Raw genomic sequence first — 19,866 nt, 5'->3', positions numbered from 1 at the left:
GCAGGCAAGCTTCCGTCCAAACACACTGCAACAACGATCAAAAAACAGGCACAAACGTCAATAACCACAAAACAAAATTGAGGCTTTTTGAAGATCTCGTCCGTCATTTAGCGATCTTGCCTGCTCCCATCTTGTCAGCTCCGGCAACGTGAGTCATGCCGATAAGACGCAGCTCGGAAGAAACGCCGGCTATAAGCCTGAAGGCTAACAGGACCGTCACGGAAACCGCCGCTAAATCTCTTCGCACAGGTAAATTTATCTTCATTTGAAGTGGAATTTAATTGGTTTGAGAAGCAAAAAAAGAGCGCTAGGAAGGAGTCGCTCTTTACTATCTCGATCTGGATGACGTTTTCTTGCTTCCTTTGTGCGTGGAGAGATTTGAAATAGCGGAGGAAGAGAGAGCGCTCTGCCTGCGCTCTTCTTATATTTTCCGTCCTAGGGAGAATCGAGAACGACTAGACGCCCAGAGAGGATTAGACTATAAAGACACGAGAAACGGAAAAGCACTTGTTTGAGGCGATAATTTCAGAATCTGCCATTGGATGTCTTGGATTCCGGAGTCTCATTTCTTACGCCAAAAGAAATGAATTCTGAGGATGGATGTTCGGTTTCTGCCTGGAGAACCGAAACGTATCGGATAGTCTCAGACGATACACGTTACATATTGTCGAGATACATCTCTATAATATCGCAATATTAACATTACAATAAAAGGAATATGACAGAGGCCAAATCTCAACTTCTATAGGATTTTTCTCTATCATACTCCCGCAATACGAAGCTCTGAGAGAAAAATCTAATCTTGGTTTTCAAGAAGAGGAAGTGTATTTGTGAAAACGGTTTGGTGTGAGTATATGATAACTGATAACCTGTGAAAACATGAGTCACTGGAAGAGCACTATTCTGAACTTGCTCTTGAATATGGTGGTAATATGTTTCATGTGTAAGCTAAAGACCAGATTGGAAGAGCAGATCCAACGGTCTTGTATCAGCATATTAAATCCCTGGTACAGGTCGCAATACATTGGTTGAAAATCACTGTCCCCGCTTTGGGTTATAATGCAACGGGGTATCGATGTATACGTTCTTTAAAGCGAGGGAAAAAAAGTAGGACGTTTAATCTGTGGTTTACTGCTCTAAGCATGGAAGACGGACGATGCAGATATATTACCTAACATTGTACAGATGGCAATATGATTAAAGGGTGTCGTAGGTCTGGTGAAGTGCTGATATCAATATCGGGTATCAATAAAACCGATACAGGATACCAATAGAAATTGCATACCGGACATTATTGGGTTTTCGCAAGGATACAAAGCTGGCCTACCGAACATGTCGCAACTAGCCATGTTCATTAATTATAATACAAGCGAGTTGCATTACGATATTGTCACAATCTAATTGTTGTTGAAGGTGATTTTCAGCTCTTATAGCATTGCGTTGCAATGGCACTGCGACGCTTCTCGTGAGTTGGAGCAATCAATTGTGAGAGAATGTCGGCTATCACGTACCATTATTGCATTGCGTTGCAATGGCACTGCGACGCTTCTGGTGAGTGGGAGCATCAATTGTGAGAGAATGTCGGCTATCACGGACCATCACATGAAAGAGTCTGGTTTGTGGGTTTATAAATAAGATGACTGTGTGCTGATTTATGGCTTACACCTCATAGTTGAACTTATAGAGAGCTACACAGAGGGCTGATCTAATAAGAAAAATCATTTAATGCAAAACATACAAAATGGTTATTTTAACCTCAGTTATCCAATCAAACAACAGTCTTTAACCATTCCATCAATAACTATCTCGAACACCCGATATTGAAATAACCATTTTACATGCTTCATACCAAATGACTTATCATATTGATCAACCGTGAGAGTTAAACAAGTGCAATAAGATGTATAACAGAACATAAAACCAGTTCAGTCCGTCGTGACCAGAAAAAGGATTGAAGGCTTAAATAGTTCCTGGAGATTTGCCTGCCAAAGGGAAAAAAACGCAGCTCGCGATACAACTAACAACCAGGTTATTACAGAGAAAAAAAAAAATACCAATAGACGGACTGACAAATATCAGCCAGTCAGAAACTCAAAATATTCAAAGCTGCCTATGGCTGTGGCTTCTTCAACCTGATTACAACTTTGCTCACTCTCTCTCACTCTTCCCTTCTCTGTTAAGCACAGAAGACCTCTGATAAAACTGGAACCTCTGCTAAGAAGAACATATGGCCATCCGAACTGCGCTGCACATTTTGTATAACAAAAAGAAAAGACCTACCTCGAAACTTTTTTAACTCTCATACACATTGTTTCTCTGCTTAGGTATGTATTTTAGCCTGCACCCTTTTTCACCCTTCGCTCTGAACTTGGGCTTATTAGACCCTCCCGCACCACCTGCTGTTTCAATTGGCCTCACGGTGCTCAGCTGATGGGCAGCACTGGGATTATCTTGTCCAACAACAGGACTGGTTGGCTGTTGCACATCTCCCGTAGTGGATGCTCTATCTTGACTATCTGACCATTCTGTTTCTGGAGGAAGGACTAGTTTCACGTGGTCTGCTGCAATAGCTTCCTTCCATCCTGTAGCAAACATATGTTAAGATTTTTCTTTTGCACGGCTTATCCAGTACGAAAAGTCATTTGGTGCAAAACATACGAAACGGCCATCTCAGTTGTCCGATCATGATCGGACGGCTGAAATAGCAGTTGATCATGATCAAACGGCTGAGATAACCGTTGATCATGATCAGACGGTTGAAATAACTGTTGATCATGATCGGACAGCTGAGATAGTGTTTTGCATGTTTCGCAACAAATGGCCTTTCCTATTGGATCAGCCCTCTTTTCTTTTGAATAGCAAATTTAGTCTGATAGATATCCCTTAACAAAACAAAACAAACCTAAAAAAGATTTTTAAGACACACAAAAATTAAATGAGAACATTTATAGTAATGCAACTACGGTCTACAGAAAAATGTTAAAACAACAGACTAATACATCACATATCAAGTGTAAGCCCTAGCAAATGCACAATTTGACTAGCACACATGAGCATGAAACTGTTCTTTCTGAACCAAAAGATGATTGGTTAATGAGTCTATGACATTAAATGCAGAAGGTACCATAACTAGGTAAGGGGATTCTTACGCTGAGCTAGAAAAGCCTCTGCTGCACGGTAGGAGAACAACCTTGGACCCATATGACCTACAACATCTGTTACCATAGCTGAAATCTTTGCTAACACAACGCCACCTTCAATTTCTCTTTTATTACTTGAGGCAGGGTTAGAAACTCCAACTTCCTGCCGCCCAACTGGTCTCCAAAACTTTCCAACCGATCGGCCTCCAATATTTGGGACACCATCCAGTTTGGCATGTTTTTCTTGGCTATTGTTGTGCCTTTGAGGATGATCCTCAGTGGCATTCCCATCCTTAATTGCAACAGAGATAGAACCGATTAACACCTCGCATTTATCGTTTTGATCCAGCTGCTCTCTAACAGTATGTTGTAGGCTGTGGCTTGAATTTTCCCCTTCTGTTTCCATTTTGGTCTTTCGAGTCCACACCTTGTGGCTATTCGATGAAGAGGCAGGCCTCTTCTGTGACATTGAAGGTCTGGGAACCAGGCTCTGGCCTGAATGGTACCCAGTTGATGCATTTCTCAAGGGTTTCAAAGCTCGTCTAGCAACACCTAAGTGTCTTTTGCCAATTACTTGAGTCTGGTCTGGTGCACCCAGAGGAGGTCCAGTGTTTCCACAAAGAACATCTAAGTTGGTATCAACAGATCCTGCAAAGGGACCAGTGTTCAGTCCCACATCTGATTTCATAGGGTCAACAAACGTTTCCATCTGACTTGATGAAGCTTCAGGTGGATTGGACTCAGAACCAGAAGTGACACGTGGGCTAGATGATTCAGGAGAGAAAGATGTGCCAGCAACAGACTCAAGGGAACCCTCATTGAAAACTTCTGTAGCCTGTGTCTCATTCATTTGCTCTTTTGCTTTCTGCTCTTTCTGCCTTAGTTTCTTCAATCGCTTCCGCTCCAAGAGCTCAGCTTGCCTATATCAAAGAAAACCAAATTAAAACAAAGAATAAGTTGTTGGCTCCAAATTTTAGCCAAGTTATGCACAAGAAAAGATTTTAAGTGCAGATTAGACACAGAAGAAAACAACAGAAACTCTTAAAAAGTATTAGATTGCAGGCGAACAAAAACAACTGTTTATTTCATAGGACCTAAGCCAAGCAGTTAAGAAATCCTATTAACAGAATAGAAGTGCAGCAGAATAACCTATTATCTTCTATCCAATTACTAAAACATTCAAGTTTAGGTAAATCTGCAAGAACATTACCACGCTTTGGTAAACTTAAGCCCCCCTTGTAAGATAAGCACAAGCATTCTCAAGATACTGCAGAACTTTACCTTTTCTGAGCAGCTTCCTCTTCCTCCACAAGCAATTTCTGGCACCTTAAAGCTTCTGCATCTTTATCTGCAACCCATGCTTTAACCTGTAGCATAACCAGGATGAGAATTTGAATAAATTCAAAACAGCAACCATACTAGCATGTCCCCTTTCAATTCTTGCTCAAAGAAAGCATGCTTGAAATGGAGGCTTGCTGTTTCCAATAAGAGGAAGACAATTTTCAAAGAAACTCAAGACTGATCAACTCCCTCTTTAATAAATATTCTTGTTTGGCCTTTAAAGAAAAAAAAACTAACAGCTCGACATGCCAACTTTTCAACCCTTGAAGCAAAATACTAGTGGCCAAAAAGTTATTCATAATTTTTCCTAAAATGATGTTACTCATACCAGCTTCTGTTCAACCAAAAAACTGGTGGAGGCAATTAAATTTTTCATCTCCAAAGCAATTTTTCCAGCTTCCCCATCAAAAACGAATTTTTGCAAAGATAGTGCTGTGCCTGAACACATGAAAGTCTTCTCACTGGCATCATCCAGTATGCTGAAAAGTTCCAGCGAGGATATTGGGAACCTGGACGGCTTAGCTTGGATAACATCCTACACATAAATAAAAATGAGTCAGGACCTAAGGAAAACTGTCTAAAAGTTTTGACATTCAAAATTGGGAACTCAAATGGGAAAAAAAGAATGGCATAAGCCTCACCAATAGAGCTACCCCAGCCTTCACATATGTTTGTGGCAAAGAAGAAAACCCTGGTTTTCGTACAAATGATGATAGTGCCCGGATAATTGATGATCCAGCAACCTCCTGTAAATGCCTTGTCTATTAGGAACAACTTAATTAGGAAAGACATAATCCTTGTTTCATGTATAACATCGACTTGTTAAAAAATTAAGCATGAGTTCAGCAATAACTGCCACTGCAGGCAAAATTCATCGTCACCTCAAGTGTCACATTCTTGAATGATACAAGCTCCTTTGCCTCATCCAAAGATAGCTGGTAAAAGCAAATTAAAGATACTTTAACTAAAGATCGTCAAGAAATTTAACAAAGACAGAAAAGCAGCAAAGGAAAATTAGTACCTTGTCCCAGAAAGCACCCAAAAAATCCCTATTCTTACATGAGTCCTACAAAAAAATAAGAATTTAAAGGTAAGGGGGACAAATGACTAAAAAGTATCGAGAAGGAAATAACTAAAATTAAACATGTCAGAAACACTTGTATAAGAATCTACATCTTTGACAAGTACCAAAAACAGAGAAGTACATTTATAAGAAATTGTCTCTCCTTAGTTTCAACACCCACCCCTCCACAAAAAAAATATTATTATTAATGATAATAATAAGAATAATAATAATAAAATGATAATAATTTCTTCTGGGTGAACAATATTATTAATAATAGATTCATGAAGTGGAACTGGAACCACTACTCCATAGAATCCTTGGCAGCAAGCATACACTGAAGATGCATTAAGTGTACACGTGGAGTCAGGAAGTTATATAATTGACTGATCACCCTCTTCTAACACTCCCTTACAAAGCACTCTCCAGGACTAATTGGAGTGTTGCAAACTAATGGTCCTCACAGATGGAGATCAAAATAGCAAGTCATTCAAAAAAGTGTCATGCCAACACCTTAAAAAATGTGTCCATAATAAAAGTCATGTTTGTCAAGCACAATCCAAAGGAAAAATGAGAGAATGTTAGAACCTTATCAATGTTCAAAGATCGCCGATGAACACGTATATGTCGGCGGTAGTTAATGGGTGAACAAAATTCCCTGGAACATTTATCACACTTTTGTAGCTGCACCTTAGGAGGGGATAACAAGGGCCACCCTGATAGATCTGCCAGCACAAACCAAAAAGCAGAGAAGACTATCAGCTCATCTTAAATTTTCTAACATGAAGCAAAACCTAGGGCTACCTACAACCTCAAATACCTGCTTTATGACACTTGACATACATTTTTCAGGCTCACCATTCGCCTTGGCAGCAGCCTGTGCAAAAGCGACAACAGCCTCAGGAATTTTGAGACTTTGCATGTGATCAGAGGGGCTTTTGGTACCCTTTAATGGGAGTCCACCACTCATTATTGCAGGGACTGGTTCCTTAAATCCATTCATTTCTGGCGAGAAAGAAGTCATACCATTGTAATGTTCTAACGGAGTCCGTTCTTTTGCTTCTATTGAACCATCGAGTTTTGGACCTTTAGAAAGCTTATTTGTTCCCTGCTGATCCAAAGCATGAAGTAGCTGAATCCACTGAACAGGGCTCTCACCAGTCCTTGAGAAAGAAAGAAAGGGCTCTTTTCCAATTGCTTGTCTGATGAAAGTGTCAAGGGAGTCTTGTCCTTCCTTCTGCTCAGGCTTCATTGCATCTGGACCTTTACAACTTATTTTTGCAGCTGGCATCTGCAAGACTAAAAACAACAGTCAACAAGGATTCATAGGGTGCCACCCAACAAACAATATCAGCATACAAAACAAAACAGAACATAAAAACACACACACTTGCAAACTCCAAAAGTAAATTTATTTTAGGATGCCATATTTGTTGCTTTTTTTGGTCCTAAACTGAAAAAATTTCAGGCTACAGGAAAAGAATTTTCTGTTTATATTAAAAAATATAACAGTAATAAGTGCAGTAGTATTATTTACGGTCACTAATAAAAAATAGTAATCTTAGTAACTAATAGCAATCAGAAGGCAATTTATAGTAAATACATCCAACTAGTCTAGAAGATAAACATTAATAAATCGATACTTCATATGTTCTCTCAAAGTACATGAAGGACAAATCAAAGATTTTGGGAACATGTTTTGCCTTTTGGTCCAGCAGCCATAAATAGATATTTCTCTGTTTTAGACAGTGCATAAGATATGTGTTTCCATAGATCATGAGAAATCAGAATGGAAGTGAGATTGATGAAACAATAGTTTTCAAAAACCAAGGTAACTAACAAGCTTCTCACCAAGCGATTGAGAGCTTAGAAAAGAATCCAGAAGATTTTCTAAGAAAAGCACACACTAGTTAACTAACTGATGATCACCACTTAGGAGCTACCTACCAATGCTACTAGATATATCCAGTTCAAACCATAATAATTCACCCACCATATCTAATAGCAGCAGATGCAGTAGCCAATACTGCCACTGGTACACTGAAAATTTTGTTATTTGTTTCCAACTGAACTCACAAACTTAGTTGAACCTAAATAAGATTGCATGACCATATGTGACTACTTTGGTTGAACTTTGCTGGGAGTTTCTTCATATGGAAGAGACCAACAAACCGAACAAAATTTTAGAACTGGTGACATATTTTACCAACATAAGTACTATTCACATAGATATTGTTAAAATACAACTTCGGGGGTATTTTGGTCATTTCCTATATTTTGCATATTACCTTTCTCTTATAGTATGGCTATTAGATAGAGAATGTCTTATTTTATCTCTAATTAAATTTTCATTCAATTTTGACTTGTATTTTAAGAGATATGTAATTTTGAGTACTGACGGATATTTTTGTCATGTTGTAAATTTTCACTTAAACCCTGATTATAAAGAAGTAAGAAGGGCCTTTCTGGCTCGGATTCCAAGGCAGCAAACCTACCCTTCTTCCAGAACACTTTTTCCTCTTCTATTTTCTCTCCGAATCACATATTTTTCATGGTATCAGAGCAGGTACTCATATGTGGGCCTACACGTAAATTATCTACTTGTATAGCACAAAAGAGGGCCTACACGTGAGGAGGAGTGTTAAAGAATAGTCCCACATGGATTAGTGAGTACAAAAATCTTGAGTTTATTAGTTGGGAAAGAGGTTTCCTAAGTTGGCTAGTTATTTTGGGATGGGTCTTGGACCCAACTTCACATATATGCTTTAATCCTTATACATGTATGCCCACAATTTTGATTTTTTATTAGTTGATATATAATAAAGCAACAAAAGGCATGACGTCAGATCAACCTCGCCTGACGCTTTCAGGGGTTCTTTCTCGTCTCTTCTTTTTTTTGTTGCATTCTCTTGCCTGACTCCTCATTAACCTCTCTCAAGCCTCAATAACTTACCAGCATATTTTTCTGCTATATTTTCGGAGACTTAGATTCAGTTCTTTTGGTACACTCCACCTTTTTCTAAGAAGTTTCACATAAAGAGAAATTACTTATTGGGTATTCTTCTGGCCTAAGACTTAAACAGAAGATACTAGTTTAAGAGACGCACCATGTGGACACTGAGCAAAAGTTTCATTCTAAAATGTTCATAAAACTATCAAAAGTCATGAACTAAGGTGGATCTTCATAAATAACATTGTTCAAAAGTTTTGCCCTTCCTTGTCACATAATGCAGTTCATAAAATCATGTGTTAGAAGAACAAGCAGGTCTAAGAGCTCCTTGCAGACCATATTGAACTAAGTGTAATTTCTTTGACCTCCTAATGGTGTACATTTTGACAGAAATATAGTCTTTTAAAAGAAAAATAAGAAGATGATTATAAGTACTGATCAAGGGAATGACTCTTTGATATAAAAAGTAAAATTTCAAATTTAATTTTTAAAAAACTTCTGCAGCCACAGAAAAGTTTGACCTTTTGATTGTCCTTGAAAGGGCCAAAGAACTTAACAGCACAAAAGGCCAACCTGAAAAAATATTGCAGTAAAAAAATAGATCTTAACTTTAAAAAAAAAAAATAGATAAAAGAGAGGATGTTTGTGCTCAGACAGCCAAGGGAACTTACTAACTTAATATCCTAAAAAGTACTTGCAAAGTGAAATTGATTCACTGAACATAAACAAACTGTTGCAGAAAAATTCTATTTGCAGGGGTACTTCTCTGTAGCAAGCTATTAAACAAATACCAACCATCTCTCCACCACAATCTAGTAATTTGCAGGCATCCCACATACTAAGCCTCTTTTTAATCTCCAGACATAGTTGGTGGGTGTTGGATCAACTATTTATGGCATAGACGGTGGTAGTGAGTTTTTTCTTGCAATGATTTTAACACCTACTCAAACGGGAAATAGCTTTTAACACCTAGGTCAACAACTTATAGTACCAACCGAGTAAAAAAAAAAAAAAAAAAACTTCAGTCGGGAACTAACACAGTATAACTAGTGCACAATCCAACTCGTATGTATCATCTCAGTGGTCCATTAGCAACATAAATATTCCGCAAGCCCCTTCAAGAAAAAGGACCGGCTGTTTTTCATTCACGGGAACCAGAATTGAGTTATGTCAGTTTTAAGAACTGCAATGCAAAACGGAAACCAATCACTGAAATTGAAACTATCCAAAATTCAGGATACGAACCCAAAAACGTTCTAAGCAAGGGAAATAAGGTTGAACGACACTGAACAAGTCTAACCCCATAGAACATATTTAATAATCATAACGCACTTCAAACCCTAGATCCACAAAAATAGGAGAAGTAAAGAGCATTAAAAAGAAGAAAAAAAACAATCGAGGTCTCATCAGAAACAAAATGTCTATCAGGACTAATAAAGGTTATCCATAAAAAATCTCTGCTTCTCCAAAACTAAAAAAAATGAACAAGAAAAACCTACATAAGTTAGCTTAAAAACTTTCCCAATCAAAAGCATATTAACTACAGAGTAACCTCAAAGAAACCAAACTTTTAAAACCAAATGAACAAATAAAGATTAAACGCATATGAGCAGACTAAGGGAAAAGGATCAAACAACAATTAATACTAACAAAAATGCGATGAGATCGAGAAATGATTCGGCAATAAACCCCCGCAACCGAAGGCGCAAAACAGGCCCAAACGAATGGCAGAAAGCAGTTCTAACGCTCTCTAACGAGCGATCCACGATAACGAAAAAAAATATAACTAGAAAATGATTAAGTCAAGTAGCATTCGACTTACCAGTTGTGGAGAGTGAGATCGGCCCGAAAGAAGATCGCACAAAGTCGCAACGATTGAAGAGATTTGACAAAGGCAGAGTAAGATACCCCGATTCGAGAAGAAAAGCCCGATATCAGATTGTAAGAAAGGGATCGGCGAGTGTCCGTCGAAAAGACAAGGCTAACAGGGAAAGCAGGAAGCCGAATGAGGGAAATATATATGGGCAAGAGAAAGAAACCGAAAACAGGGCAAGGGGCTTCTAGAGAAACGTCGTATACGTCGCTGCCGTCTAACTGGGGTGAATGTTTATGTTGTCGTGACCGGGTCAGACATCAAACCGAAAGGGTAATGGGTTCCGGTTCAATTGGTTTTAGTCCGGTTCAATAATTTTTTTATTTTATTTAATCTTTATTACGATAGGTTTTCTCCCTGCCTAAACAGACTGCAAGTCAATAACTCCATATAGAAAATGCCCCATGAGTGTCTCAAATTGTAGCCCAAAAACTCGAGTTAAACAAACAGTTACTTAACTCACCGAGTCAACTCGTGACTACTTAGATCAAATTTTGGATTGTGTGAGTCTAGTCGTGGAGGGAAACTCAGATTCTTCTGTTTCAATCAAATCCCTTCCGACTCACCCTAAATCTGATTACCTAACTAGTAAGTCCTGATCTAATTGATCCGACTCGAATTTTCATGTGTCTAAGTTGGGTCCCAAAGTCTTGAAAAACCTTAGCATTGAGGTAGTTTGGCTCATGTGAGAGGACTATATAATGTTTGTCCAAGGAGTCTATGCGGTACTAAACTCTAATGGCAGGATTTTGCACTGCTTAATATGGTTTTTTTATTCAAAGAATCAGCTCATGTGTTAATCAAATTGGCTCAATAATCCACTATAAAGATGAAATAGTTTAAACCCCTCCCCCCCCCCCCCCCAATTTTATAAAAAAAAAAAACTAAGGCAATCGTTTTACAAAAGTAAAATTCCCAAATTACTCTTATTGAACAAGGGCTAATATATCGTGAACATGTTGGGGACTCCCCGCCCCACTTACAACCCCAACGACGACCTTATCGCAAAGATCAATCCATGTACTTACCCAACGTAATGCATTGATTAGGCTTCACAACTTAACATTTTTAAGATGTAATTTAGGTTTAGAAGCCAAACTCGCCAATTATATTTTGGGGCAAGTCCCTCCTATTGAATAGCAAAAGATTAAAAAAAATTAACATAAAAGTCAGGTTTAGGTAGGAAGAAATGTATTATATAGTAATATACAGATAAATTAAATAAATTATCCTTTAAATATCAATTTTTAAAAAAAAAATTATATGAATTTATAGGAAATAGGATTACAAAACACATAAAATCTTGATAAAACAATTTCAAGACCTGCCTCTCAAAAAATGCAATTCTAAACAACAGCCAGCTTCATTCAGCCATAAGCTTTCAAGTCATCCATGCATAGATAAATGAAAAAAAAAACAGTGGAATGAAAAAACAGGTTTCATTATTTACTCATAATCATGTCACTGAACATGGTGAAGTAACAAAAGCCATGACAGGATCTACCCCTGTTTTATCTTCTAAAGCTACCTGAGTTTTGGGAATCATCCAGATATCCTTCCCTGCTTTCAGAAAGTAACAGCCCATTCATGGTGGCCAAAAAAAAAGCCGTCATGCGACGCAAAAATACCACAAATTGGATCGCCGTATCCTGAAAAATGACCGGAAGACTGTAACATGTTAACATGTGAGACTAGGGAGTTCTGACCGATCATAGTTCACCCAAAGAACCCTTAAACCAAACTGTTAGGATGGATCTCTACAGAGCCAAATGGAGAGTGATAATCCAAAGCTTTCTCAGGGAATTTATTCTTCCAGATGAAAGGAAGAAGATCAGAAAATCAGAAAAGCAGTCCTTATAGCACTACTGGGACCTGATGGTGCAAAAAGCCAGATGCCTGGTTGGTCCATGGATTTGGACTCCAATTTTCTCACTAACATTAATGACTCTCTGGCAACCTGCAGTTCATATAGAGTGAGATTATGTGAGAAAAGCATCCCTTAACACTCACTAGGATCATCTGTCAAAACTCAGAAGTGCATAATGTTAAAGTAAATAGGAATAATGGACGATGAAATGTTTGAATTACAAGTCTGCAAGTTTTTAACCTGTCAAAGGCAGAGAAAATTAACAAGCATAAACGAAACTGGAACTCAAGACTGTACCATGACCACAAAAGTAACATGAGGCATCATAAGAAGTTCAATAATATTCTCATTGTAAAGGCAGTGGACCCTGACCAGAGTAAAAACAACAAAAAATTCAACATGTACGCCCTTCCTAGGTAGAACAAGTGCAAGTTCACTTAGCTTTCCACCTGAAAGCTGGAATAGCCAACAACAAACACATGCCATAGACAGAATTTAATGATCAAAAGCAGATGATCACAGACAGAATGAACTTGTCTTACCGCCATGGAAATTCACTTGTGTCTATTCCAGCTTGATGAAGCTCATCAACATACTGCAGTGCTTCTCGGCACTCCTCCCTATCATCAAAGAACTCTTTCTTGTCACCTTCTATTTGATATGTTTCATGTCCTTTACCTGCTATGACCTGCAGAATGTTGAAGATGAGCATGGAAGTCAAGTTAACATATAGTATAGTCAGATTTAGACATTGTATACAATCAAACACATGAATAACAAAAGGAATATATGACTAATTAACTGATTTCTCATCCTTTCTCATTTATATTTTTCAATTTCTTAAGTCTACCAAAAGAAAGAAAGAAAGAAAAAAGAGTCAAGTAACAGAAGTATGTCCTTTAGATAGAAAAAAGAGTCAAGTAACAGAAGTATGTCCTTTAGATAAACACTGACGCATCATTCACTGAATAAAATTTATTGAGATGGTTAGCAAAATAAAAGATGAACCAATGGCCAATTGGTAGAGGTCCAATCACCTCATAAATGAAATGGTGCACTGCTCGAAAAGGACAGATGAATTATAAAAAGGTCCCTTGAGAAGTTTCTTATGACACACTGAAGCTGTCACCTAGTCATCTACAATGAAATTCCTTAAAAGATAACCTTCAATTTAAAGCAATATTAAGTTTAACACAAGCCTTGTAGATGATTTTATCACATAATTTCTTCAATTAAACAATAGAAGTGTGGGCTTTCTCATAGTCAACACCAAGCAGACTCAGGATTAATAGTGTTCTACATATTTTTATTTTTTGTATACTATTGAGCATGTGAACCACCATATTAGGTAGACATCGCACTAGGATGGAACCACCAATTCAAAACGACAAGGAAAAAGATGGTCTAGCCATTTTTAGATCACCAAACAAATGAGTCCATGCTTTTATTGAAGATGTTGGTTTGACTTCAAACTATTTAAAAGTTTAAGTGGCTTTAATAGAGGAAAGAAAAAAGAAATTGCATGTAAGGGCCGAAGTTTCCTTTCTGTAATGATTTGGTTCTTCGTCTTATGTAAGCACAAAACTCTGAAAAAAGAATGGGAAAAGGATAACTAGAGAGTTGGCATATACTTACAACAATATCACCCTCTTCACCCATAGCAACAGCAGCCCTGACAGCTACTCGCCTGATGTCATGTAAGAAAAGCCTATGGCCATTTGGAAGGGGTGGGTAGTAATCATTTTCACCATGTTTTAAGTAGTCTTGCATAGTCAATCCAATTCCAGCCAACATGTCATCCAAAATGTCCACTAATGTGATTCATGAAGTCAGAGAAACCAAAAGTTAGTTGCAGCACTTTCTTCTAAGTTCCTATTGAACTCGACAACAACATTCACACGACTCTTTCTATTGCAACATAATCAAATTAAAATAATTTTACGCCAATAACCATACATGGGTCTTCAGTCCTCGGATTGTCTGAAGTCAAGATCACCACATCACTTTTGTCTGTTGCAATTTTGGCCATCATGGGTCTTTTCCCTCTGTCACGATCACCACCACATCCAAATACTTCATACAAGAAAAAAAAGTTAGATAAGATAAAATCCAACATATTTTTTCTTTTTTGGGGATAAAAAGTCCATCATTTTATTGATCACCACATAGAGTTAAGTTAGAAAATTACTGCATTTGAAGATAAAACATTTAATATTACTTAATAAAGTGTTTCATCACTTTTTTTTTTGGGTGTAAATGAACAAACGACATGTGAAGGCATGGTTGACACACCACCGCCAAATTGACCACTCTCATGGGCCACAAGTAGTGACAGAAAACTAACCTATTTGACCAGAGGATGGCTATCTCATTCTTTCACTCAAGTCAGATAATACAATAATCAAATCTCCAATCAACTTTTACCAGTGTCAAATATTGAGTAAAATTCATTTGTAGAACACTAATCGAACGGTGAAGAAAAAAAAAAAGTATCACATTTGGCCTCGTCAAGTCATAATGTGGTGGAGGACAGCAAGGATTGCAGTGCAAGAATATAACATTGCCTGTCTCGTTCTCTCAAACACAACATGCAGGTAAGAACTCACAAGAAAAGATTACTTTGTTTTTTTCCGCTTACTGCTACAGTCTACTAATTTAGCAAAACAGTAATAGAGAAGATAAAATAGAAGCTTTATACATTCATACCTGTTATAATTCTTCGAGGTTTCAGTTCCCTTAGGGTGTCTAGAAGCCTAGATAAAGCATCAGGAGTATGAGCATAATCCACAATGACTGCAAAAGCCTGCTCCTCGTCAATCAATTCACTCCTTCCTGGGACCCCATCCACCTCTTCAATCCCTCGAACAATATCCTCCAAGGGAGCACCCACTGCAATTCCAACAGACACTGCAGCAAGAATGTTGTAAATGTTATGCCTCCCAAGCAGCCCTGATGAAATTTCCAATACCCCTTTCGGAGTCTTAACCAATACTTGAGTCTCAAACAATGAAAGCTCGAACTTTAATGGGTATACATCAGCACTTTTATTCTCAATAGCATATGTCACCACAGGCACATCAGGGTTACCCTGTGCCAAAAAGAAGGGTGCATGCGGATCATCAAGGTTTGCAATCTTTCGGTGCCTCTCAGGATCCACCATTCTAGCAAACAGCTTCGCCTTTGAATCTCTATAGTCCTCAACAGTTTTATGAAAATCTAAGTGGTCGCGTGTTAAATTTGTAAAAACTGCAATGTCAAAATCAATTGCATCACATCTGCCAAGTGCAAGACCTTGAGAAGTTGCCTCCATCACAACTGCTTCAGTTCCATTATGCAACATTTTGGCCAACAATTTTTGGATCATAACTGCATCAGGAGTGGTCTGTGGTGCATCAGACACAGTCTGCGGTGCTGTGTCTAGTTGGTTGTCACCGTGGATGTACGAAGTCACAGTACTTAACATTCCAGTCCTCAAAGCCATTGCTTCATACATACTTCTCACCAGATAAGAGGTAGTGGTCTTCCCATTTGTGCCCGTGACCCCAATTACAGACATATTTCTAGATGGGTGCTGATAAAAAGTAGCAGCTAAAATCGAAAGCACCGAATTGGTGTCTTCTACTATAACCAAAGCTTTACATCCTAAGGTTTCATCTATATTTATCTCCTTGCTTGCCACGACTGCAACTGCCCCACGCTTATCAGCTTCACTCAAATACATATGCCCATCAGTTCTCAACCCAATGCAACACACAAAGAGATCCCCAGAAGTAACCTCTCTGGAATCATGTTGAATTCCAGTAATCGTAACATCTATATTACCATAAACAGAAACAGGCACAACCCGGCTCTCGTCCAAAAGCTCTGCTATAGTCATATTAAATTTGGGTTCCACAATCCTCACCTTCGGTTTCCCGTAAGGATCAAAATCAACATCAAATGCAGACGACGAGCCAGAATTCGCACTCGAGTCACCTACCTCTTCATCAGAAAATTTAACCCGGGCATCTTCCCCGTCCGCTTCCTCCGACACCAGAGTAAGACCCTGAAGCTCATCAATCTCCTCCAAGTCCACGACTTCCTCCGGCGAAAGCTCCTCAATCCCTTCAGGAAGCTCCGGCTCCTTCTTTGGGTTCGGCTCCAACAAACCCTGCTTGACAAATTCCAGACGTTTGAGCGAGATGGCTTTATCAATCTCCCCAAAAAGATCATCCCCACTAGACGACTCATCAGCCGCGGAACTTGGATCCTCGGAGGCGTCCTTTTCAGAGGCAATCGCAGAGAGAAAGATAGACTGATCCTTCTTGTACTGCTCTTCTTGGAGCTTCCGCGCACGAGCAGCCCGACGCTTGATTTGGTTGAACTTGGAGACGCCATGGTCAGAATCCTCAGGAGCTTCAGGTGGGTCGTCATCAGCAGGTGAGGTATAGAACTTCCCGTCGGGACCGATAGCTGTGGGCACGAAAAGAGGCCGCAGGCGAAGTGGAGGTATGAAGTTGGGCCCGGAGACTCGGGATTTGAGGGGTACCGGAAGAAATGGGGAAGCTGGGAGCTGGCAATAGAGTAAGGGGAATGCCATCGAAGAGAGAGAGAGGTCAAAGCAGAGAGGAATTTGCAGAGGGATTCGGATAGTGGGACTGAGGAAGTAGCAGCGTTGGTGCCTCAGTGACAACCGGAGACCGGAATTCGGATTGGAAAGGCTAACGCAATTGGCGGCAATTATATCGGGTCTGCCAAATGGGACCCAGTCGGCTGTATTCGGACCTTGGGTTCGGAACCTTGTAGAGAGACATAGCAAATAGACCATCCGTGTTGTCAAAGGAAAACAAAAAATGGAAAAAATCATTTTTCCTTCAACTATTTTCATTGAAATTTTTTATTGGAAAAAAAATTATTTCAATCAATTTTCTTGCATTTGTGTTGTCATAAGAAACAACAGGCAAATTAATTATGGTGTTTGAGTTTAGAGTAAAAATAAATATTTTATTAATATTTTATTAATAAAAAAAATAAGGTTGATGTAAAATTTAAGAAATTAAAAACCAATATAGTATTTTTTTAATTATTTTTCTCCTTATTAGTTATTAAAAAATAGAAAATTCATTCTTCTATCCTTTTTAATTTCTTGTCGGCAAGAGGAATCAAGAAAAATCAAGTGAATTTTTTTTTGCTCTAAAAAATAACACAAAATCTAGAAAAAAAATTTCCATGACATTTTTTAATACACTTTCATATTAGCACAAACGTTTGAAACTCGATATTTTACCAAAGTTTTATCTTTGGGTTCATTAATAATGTATTTAATATGTACAAATATTATATGAAATATTAAATAAATTATAACTTAACTTATATCTTTACATAGCTTAAATCATAAATTATAATATAATTACTTTTCATATTTAAAAAAAAAATTAGCTAAGTGAATCGATCAAGTCCAACCCAATCAACTAGTCTAAATTGGGCCCAGAGACTAGACTCACCTTATTTGACTCAAAGAACCCGAGTTGGTTCGAGTCCAATCATTGGACTACGGTTATAACTTTTCCTTTGAATTGAGTCGAACCAAAAGAATTAATCTAGAAACTTTCATCCAGAGTTTGGAAGATTCATTGATGCCAAAAAAATTGCTTTCAAATACAATTTAAAAAAAAAACTACTTTTTTGTTGTTAAAATAACCTTGTCAACCTATTTTATTACTTATTTCTAAATCTATTGTCAAATGGAGTAACCAAAGCAATAACACATATCTATTCTTCTCCTCATTGAGGCTTTTTATAATATATTTACAACCTAATTAAGATCCAATTTAGATCTTAAAATCAGGAACAAATCAAGGAAACAAATCGTTTCCTATAATTACAGTACCAAATTACATAATTTACAACTCATTTCAACACTCCTCCTCAAGTTGGTGCATAGATGTCGATCATGCCCAGCTTGTCAATTATACCATGAAATACTTTCCGTGATACTCCTTTTGTGAGCATATCAGCCAACTGACTCTCGGATGGAATAAAAGGATATTGTATAATCTTTGCATCAAGGTTTTCCTTGATGAAATGGCGATCAACTTCAACATATTTAATGCGATCATGTTGAACCGAATTTTTTGTAATTTCGATGGTTGCCTTATTATCACAGTGGAGATTCATAGATTCAGCATATTCAATCCCTAAGTCCGTCATGATATTCCTTATCCATAACAATTCGCATACACCATGAGCCATGCCTCGAAATTCAGCTTCAGCACTTGATCTTGATAGTACCTTCTGTTTTTTGTTTTTCCACGTGACAAGATTACCTTCCACAAAAGTAAAGTAACCAGATGTGGATCTTCTGGTTGTCTGATCTCCTGCCCAATCAGAATTTGTGTATCCTTCAATGTTAGAGACACTATTTTTTTTCGAATAACAAACTTTTTCCTAGAGCACTCTTTAAGTATCTCAAGATCCGATAGATTGCTTCCATATGTTCTTCACTTGGTGCATGCATGAATTGACTCAAAACGCTCACTGCATATGCTACGTCTGGACTTGTGTGTGATAGGTAGATTAATCTTCCAACTAATGGCTGATAACGCCCTTTGTCTATTGGGATTTAATTTGGGAGAATTCCGAGTTTATGATTCATTTCTATGGGTGTCTCTACTGGTTTACAATCAAGCATTCCGGTTTCGGCTAGAAGATCCAACATATATTTTCGCTGTGAAAGGAAAACTCCATGTTTCGATCTTCCCACCTTAATTCCCAAAAAATATTTAAGTTGTCTGAGATCTTTCATTTCGAATTTAGTGGCTAAATACTCCTGTAAAACTTGCATTTCACATGGGTCATCTCCTGTCAAGACCATATCATCAACATACACAATTAAAGTCGTTACTTTTCCTTCTTTGCGTTTTATAAACAAACTATGATATGAGTTACTTTGCTTATAGCCAAACTTCTTCAATGTAACCGAGAATCCTCCAAACCATGGTCTAGGTGATTGTTTCAACACGTACAATAACTTCTTCAATTTGCAGACTTTACCTTGACATAAAGATCTACTTTTAACTCTGGGTGGTAGCTCCATGTAGACTTCTTCTTCTAAGTCTTAATTGAGAAATGCATTTTTAACATAAAATTGTTGCAAAGGCCAGTCTCGATTTGCTGGTATAGATATAAGAATGTGAATTGTATTGATTTTAGCTACCGATGCAAAAGTATCCTGATAGTTTATCTCATACCTTTGCGTATATCCCTTTGCAACTAGTCGAGTTTTATATCTTTCAATACTTCCATCCGATTTGAGTTTCACCATGAACACCCATCGACATCCAATTGTCTTCACTCCTTTAGGCTGTTAAACAAGTTCCCAAGTGGCATTCTTTTGTAGAGCCTCCATCTTTTCGTTCATCGCTTTTTTCCATTTCGGATCAGCCAATGCATCCTGCACATTACTAGGAATAGAAACCTTGGATAATTGATCAACAGTAAATGTATACGATTTAGTCAACCTATGAGAGGACACATAGTTGTTGATTGAGTATTTTGTCTTGGCTTCAAGATCAGGTTCATACTGTTTCTTTGGAATTCCCCTATTCAATCTATGTGGATATCTAGAAGATATATTTTCTGTAGGAACATATG

General features: G+C 38.0%; 2 protein-coding genes across 7 annotated transcripts; both read right to left on the bottom strand.

Moving 5' to 3' along the window:
• Positions 1-1,951: 1,951 nt before the first annotated feature.
• LOC137943948 (uncharacterized) lies at positions 1,952-10,505 on the bottom strand. 6 transcript variants are annotated; one of them, XM_068789395.1, is made up of 10 exons: positions 10,317-10,505; positions 6,388-6,843; positions 6,133-6,269; positions 5,503-5,547; positions 5,363-5,416; positions 5,123-5,227; positions 4,810-5,016; positions 4,422-4,507; positions 3,150-4,060; positions 1,952-2,582 (listed from the first exon to the last, which is right to left on the bottom strand). In XM_068789395.1, exons 2-10 carry the CDS (start codon positions 6,833-6,835, stop codon positions 2,293-2,295), a joined length of 2,283 nt encoding a protein of 760 aa, XP_068645496.1. In that variant the 5' UTR covers positions 6,836-6,843; positions 10,317-10,505; the 3' UTR covers positions 1,952-2,292. The 6 variants fall into 6 exon arrangements, with proteins under 6 accessions (XP_068645496.1, XP_068645495.1, XP_068645497.1 ...); XM_068789394.1 differs by having other exon boundaries at positions 6,388-6,835; XM_068789396.1 differs by having other exon boundaries at positions 6,388-6,828.
• Positions 10,506-11,701: 1,196 nt separating this feature from the next.
• Positions 11,702-16,904, bottom strand: LOC137943920 (UDP-N-acetylmuramoyl-L-alanyl-D-glutamate--2,6-diaminopimelate ligase MurE homolog, chloroplastic). Its single transcript, XM_068789362.1, has 5 exons — positions 14,941-16,904; positions 14,191-14,307; positions 13,870-14,045; positions 12,777-12,922; positions 11,702-12,324 (listed from the first exon to the last, which is right to left on the bottom strand). Exons 1-5 carry the CDS (start codon positions 16,811-16,813, stop codon positions 12,306-12,308), a joined length of 2,331 nt encoding a protein of 776 aa, XP_068645463.1. The 5' UTR covers positions 16,814-16,904; the 3' UTR covers positions 11,702-12,305.
• Positions 16,905-19,866: the final 2,962 nt, after the last annotated feature.

Source organism: Aristolochia californica, unplaced genomic scaffold, assembly GCF_029961685.1.
Source record: "Aristolochia californica isolate CCGP_79_NKW_82.1479 unplaced genomic scaffold, dmAriCali1.0.hap1 SCAF_11, whole genome shotgun sequence".
In the NCBI taxonomy this organism is placed as follows: Eukaryota; Viridiplantae; Streptophyta; class Magnoliopsida; order Piperales; family Aristolochiaceae; genus Aristolochia; species Aristolochia californica.
The sequence above is the reverse complement of the archived record's forward strand: the minus strand, read 5'-3'. Positions and strand labels throughout refer to the sequence as shown.

What these genes read in the sequence shown, in the direction of transcription:
- LOC137943948 (XM_068789395.1), bottom strand. Translation starts at nt 6,835, where the DNA reads ATGCCAGCTGCAAAAATAAGTTGTAAAGGTCCAGATGCAATGAAGCCT. An exon ending in GATCTTTGAACATTGATAAG is followed by an intron (nt 5,548 to 6,132) that starts GTTCTAACATTC and finishes ATTTTTTTGTAG; the next exon opens with GACTCATGTAAGAATAGGGA. An exon ending in TCAAGAATGTGACACTTGAG is followed by an intron (nt 5,228 to 5,362) that starts GTGACGATGAAT and finishes AGGCATTTACAG; the next exon opens with GAGGTTGCTGGATCATCAAT.
- LOC137943920 (XM_068789362.1), bottom strand. Translation starts at nt 16,813, where the DNA reads ATGGCATTCCCCTTACTCTATTGCCAGCTCCCAGCTTCCCCATTTCTT. An exon ending in ACCTCGAAGAATTATAACAG is followed by an intron (nt 14,308 to 14,940) that starts GTATGAATGTAT and finishes TCTTGTATGAAG; the next exon opens with TATTTGGATGTGGTGGTGAT. An exon ending in TCCGAGGACTGAAGACCCAT is followed by an intron (nt 14,046 to 14,190) that starts GTATGGTTATTG and finishes GAATCACATTAG; the next exon opens with TGGACATTTTGGATGACATG.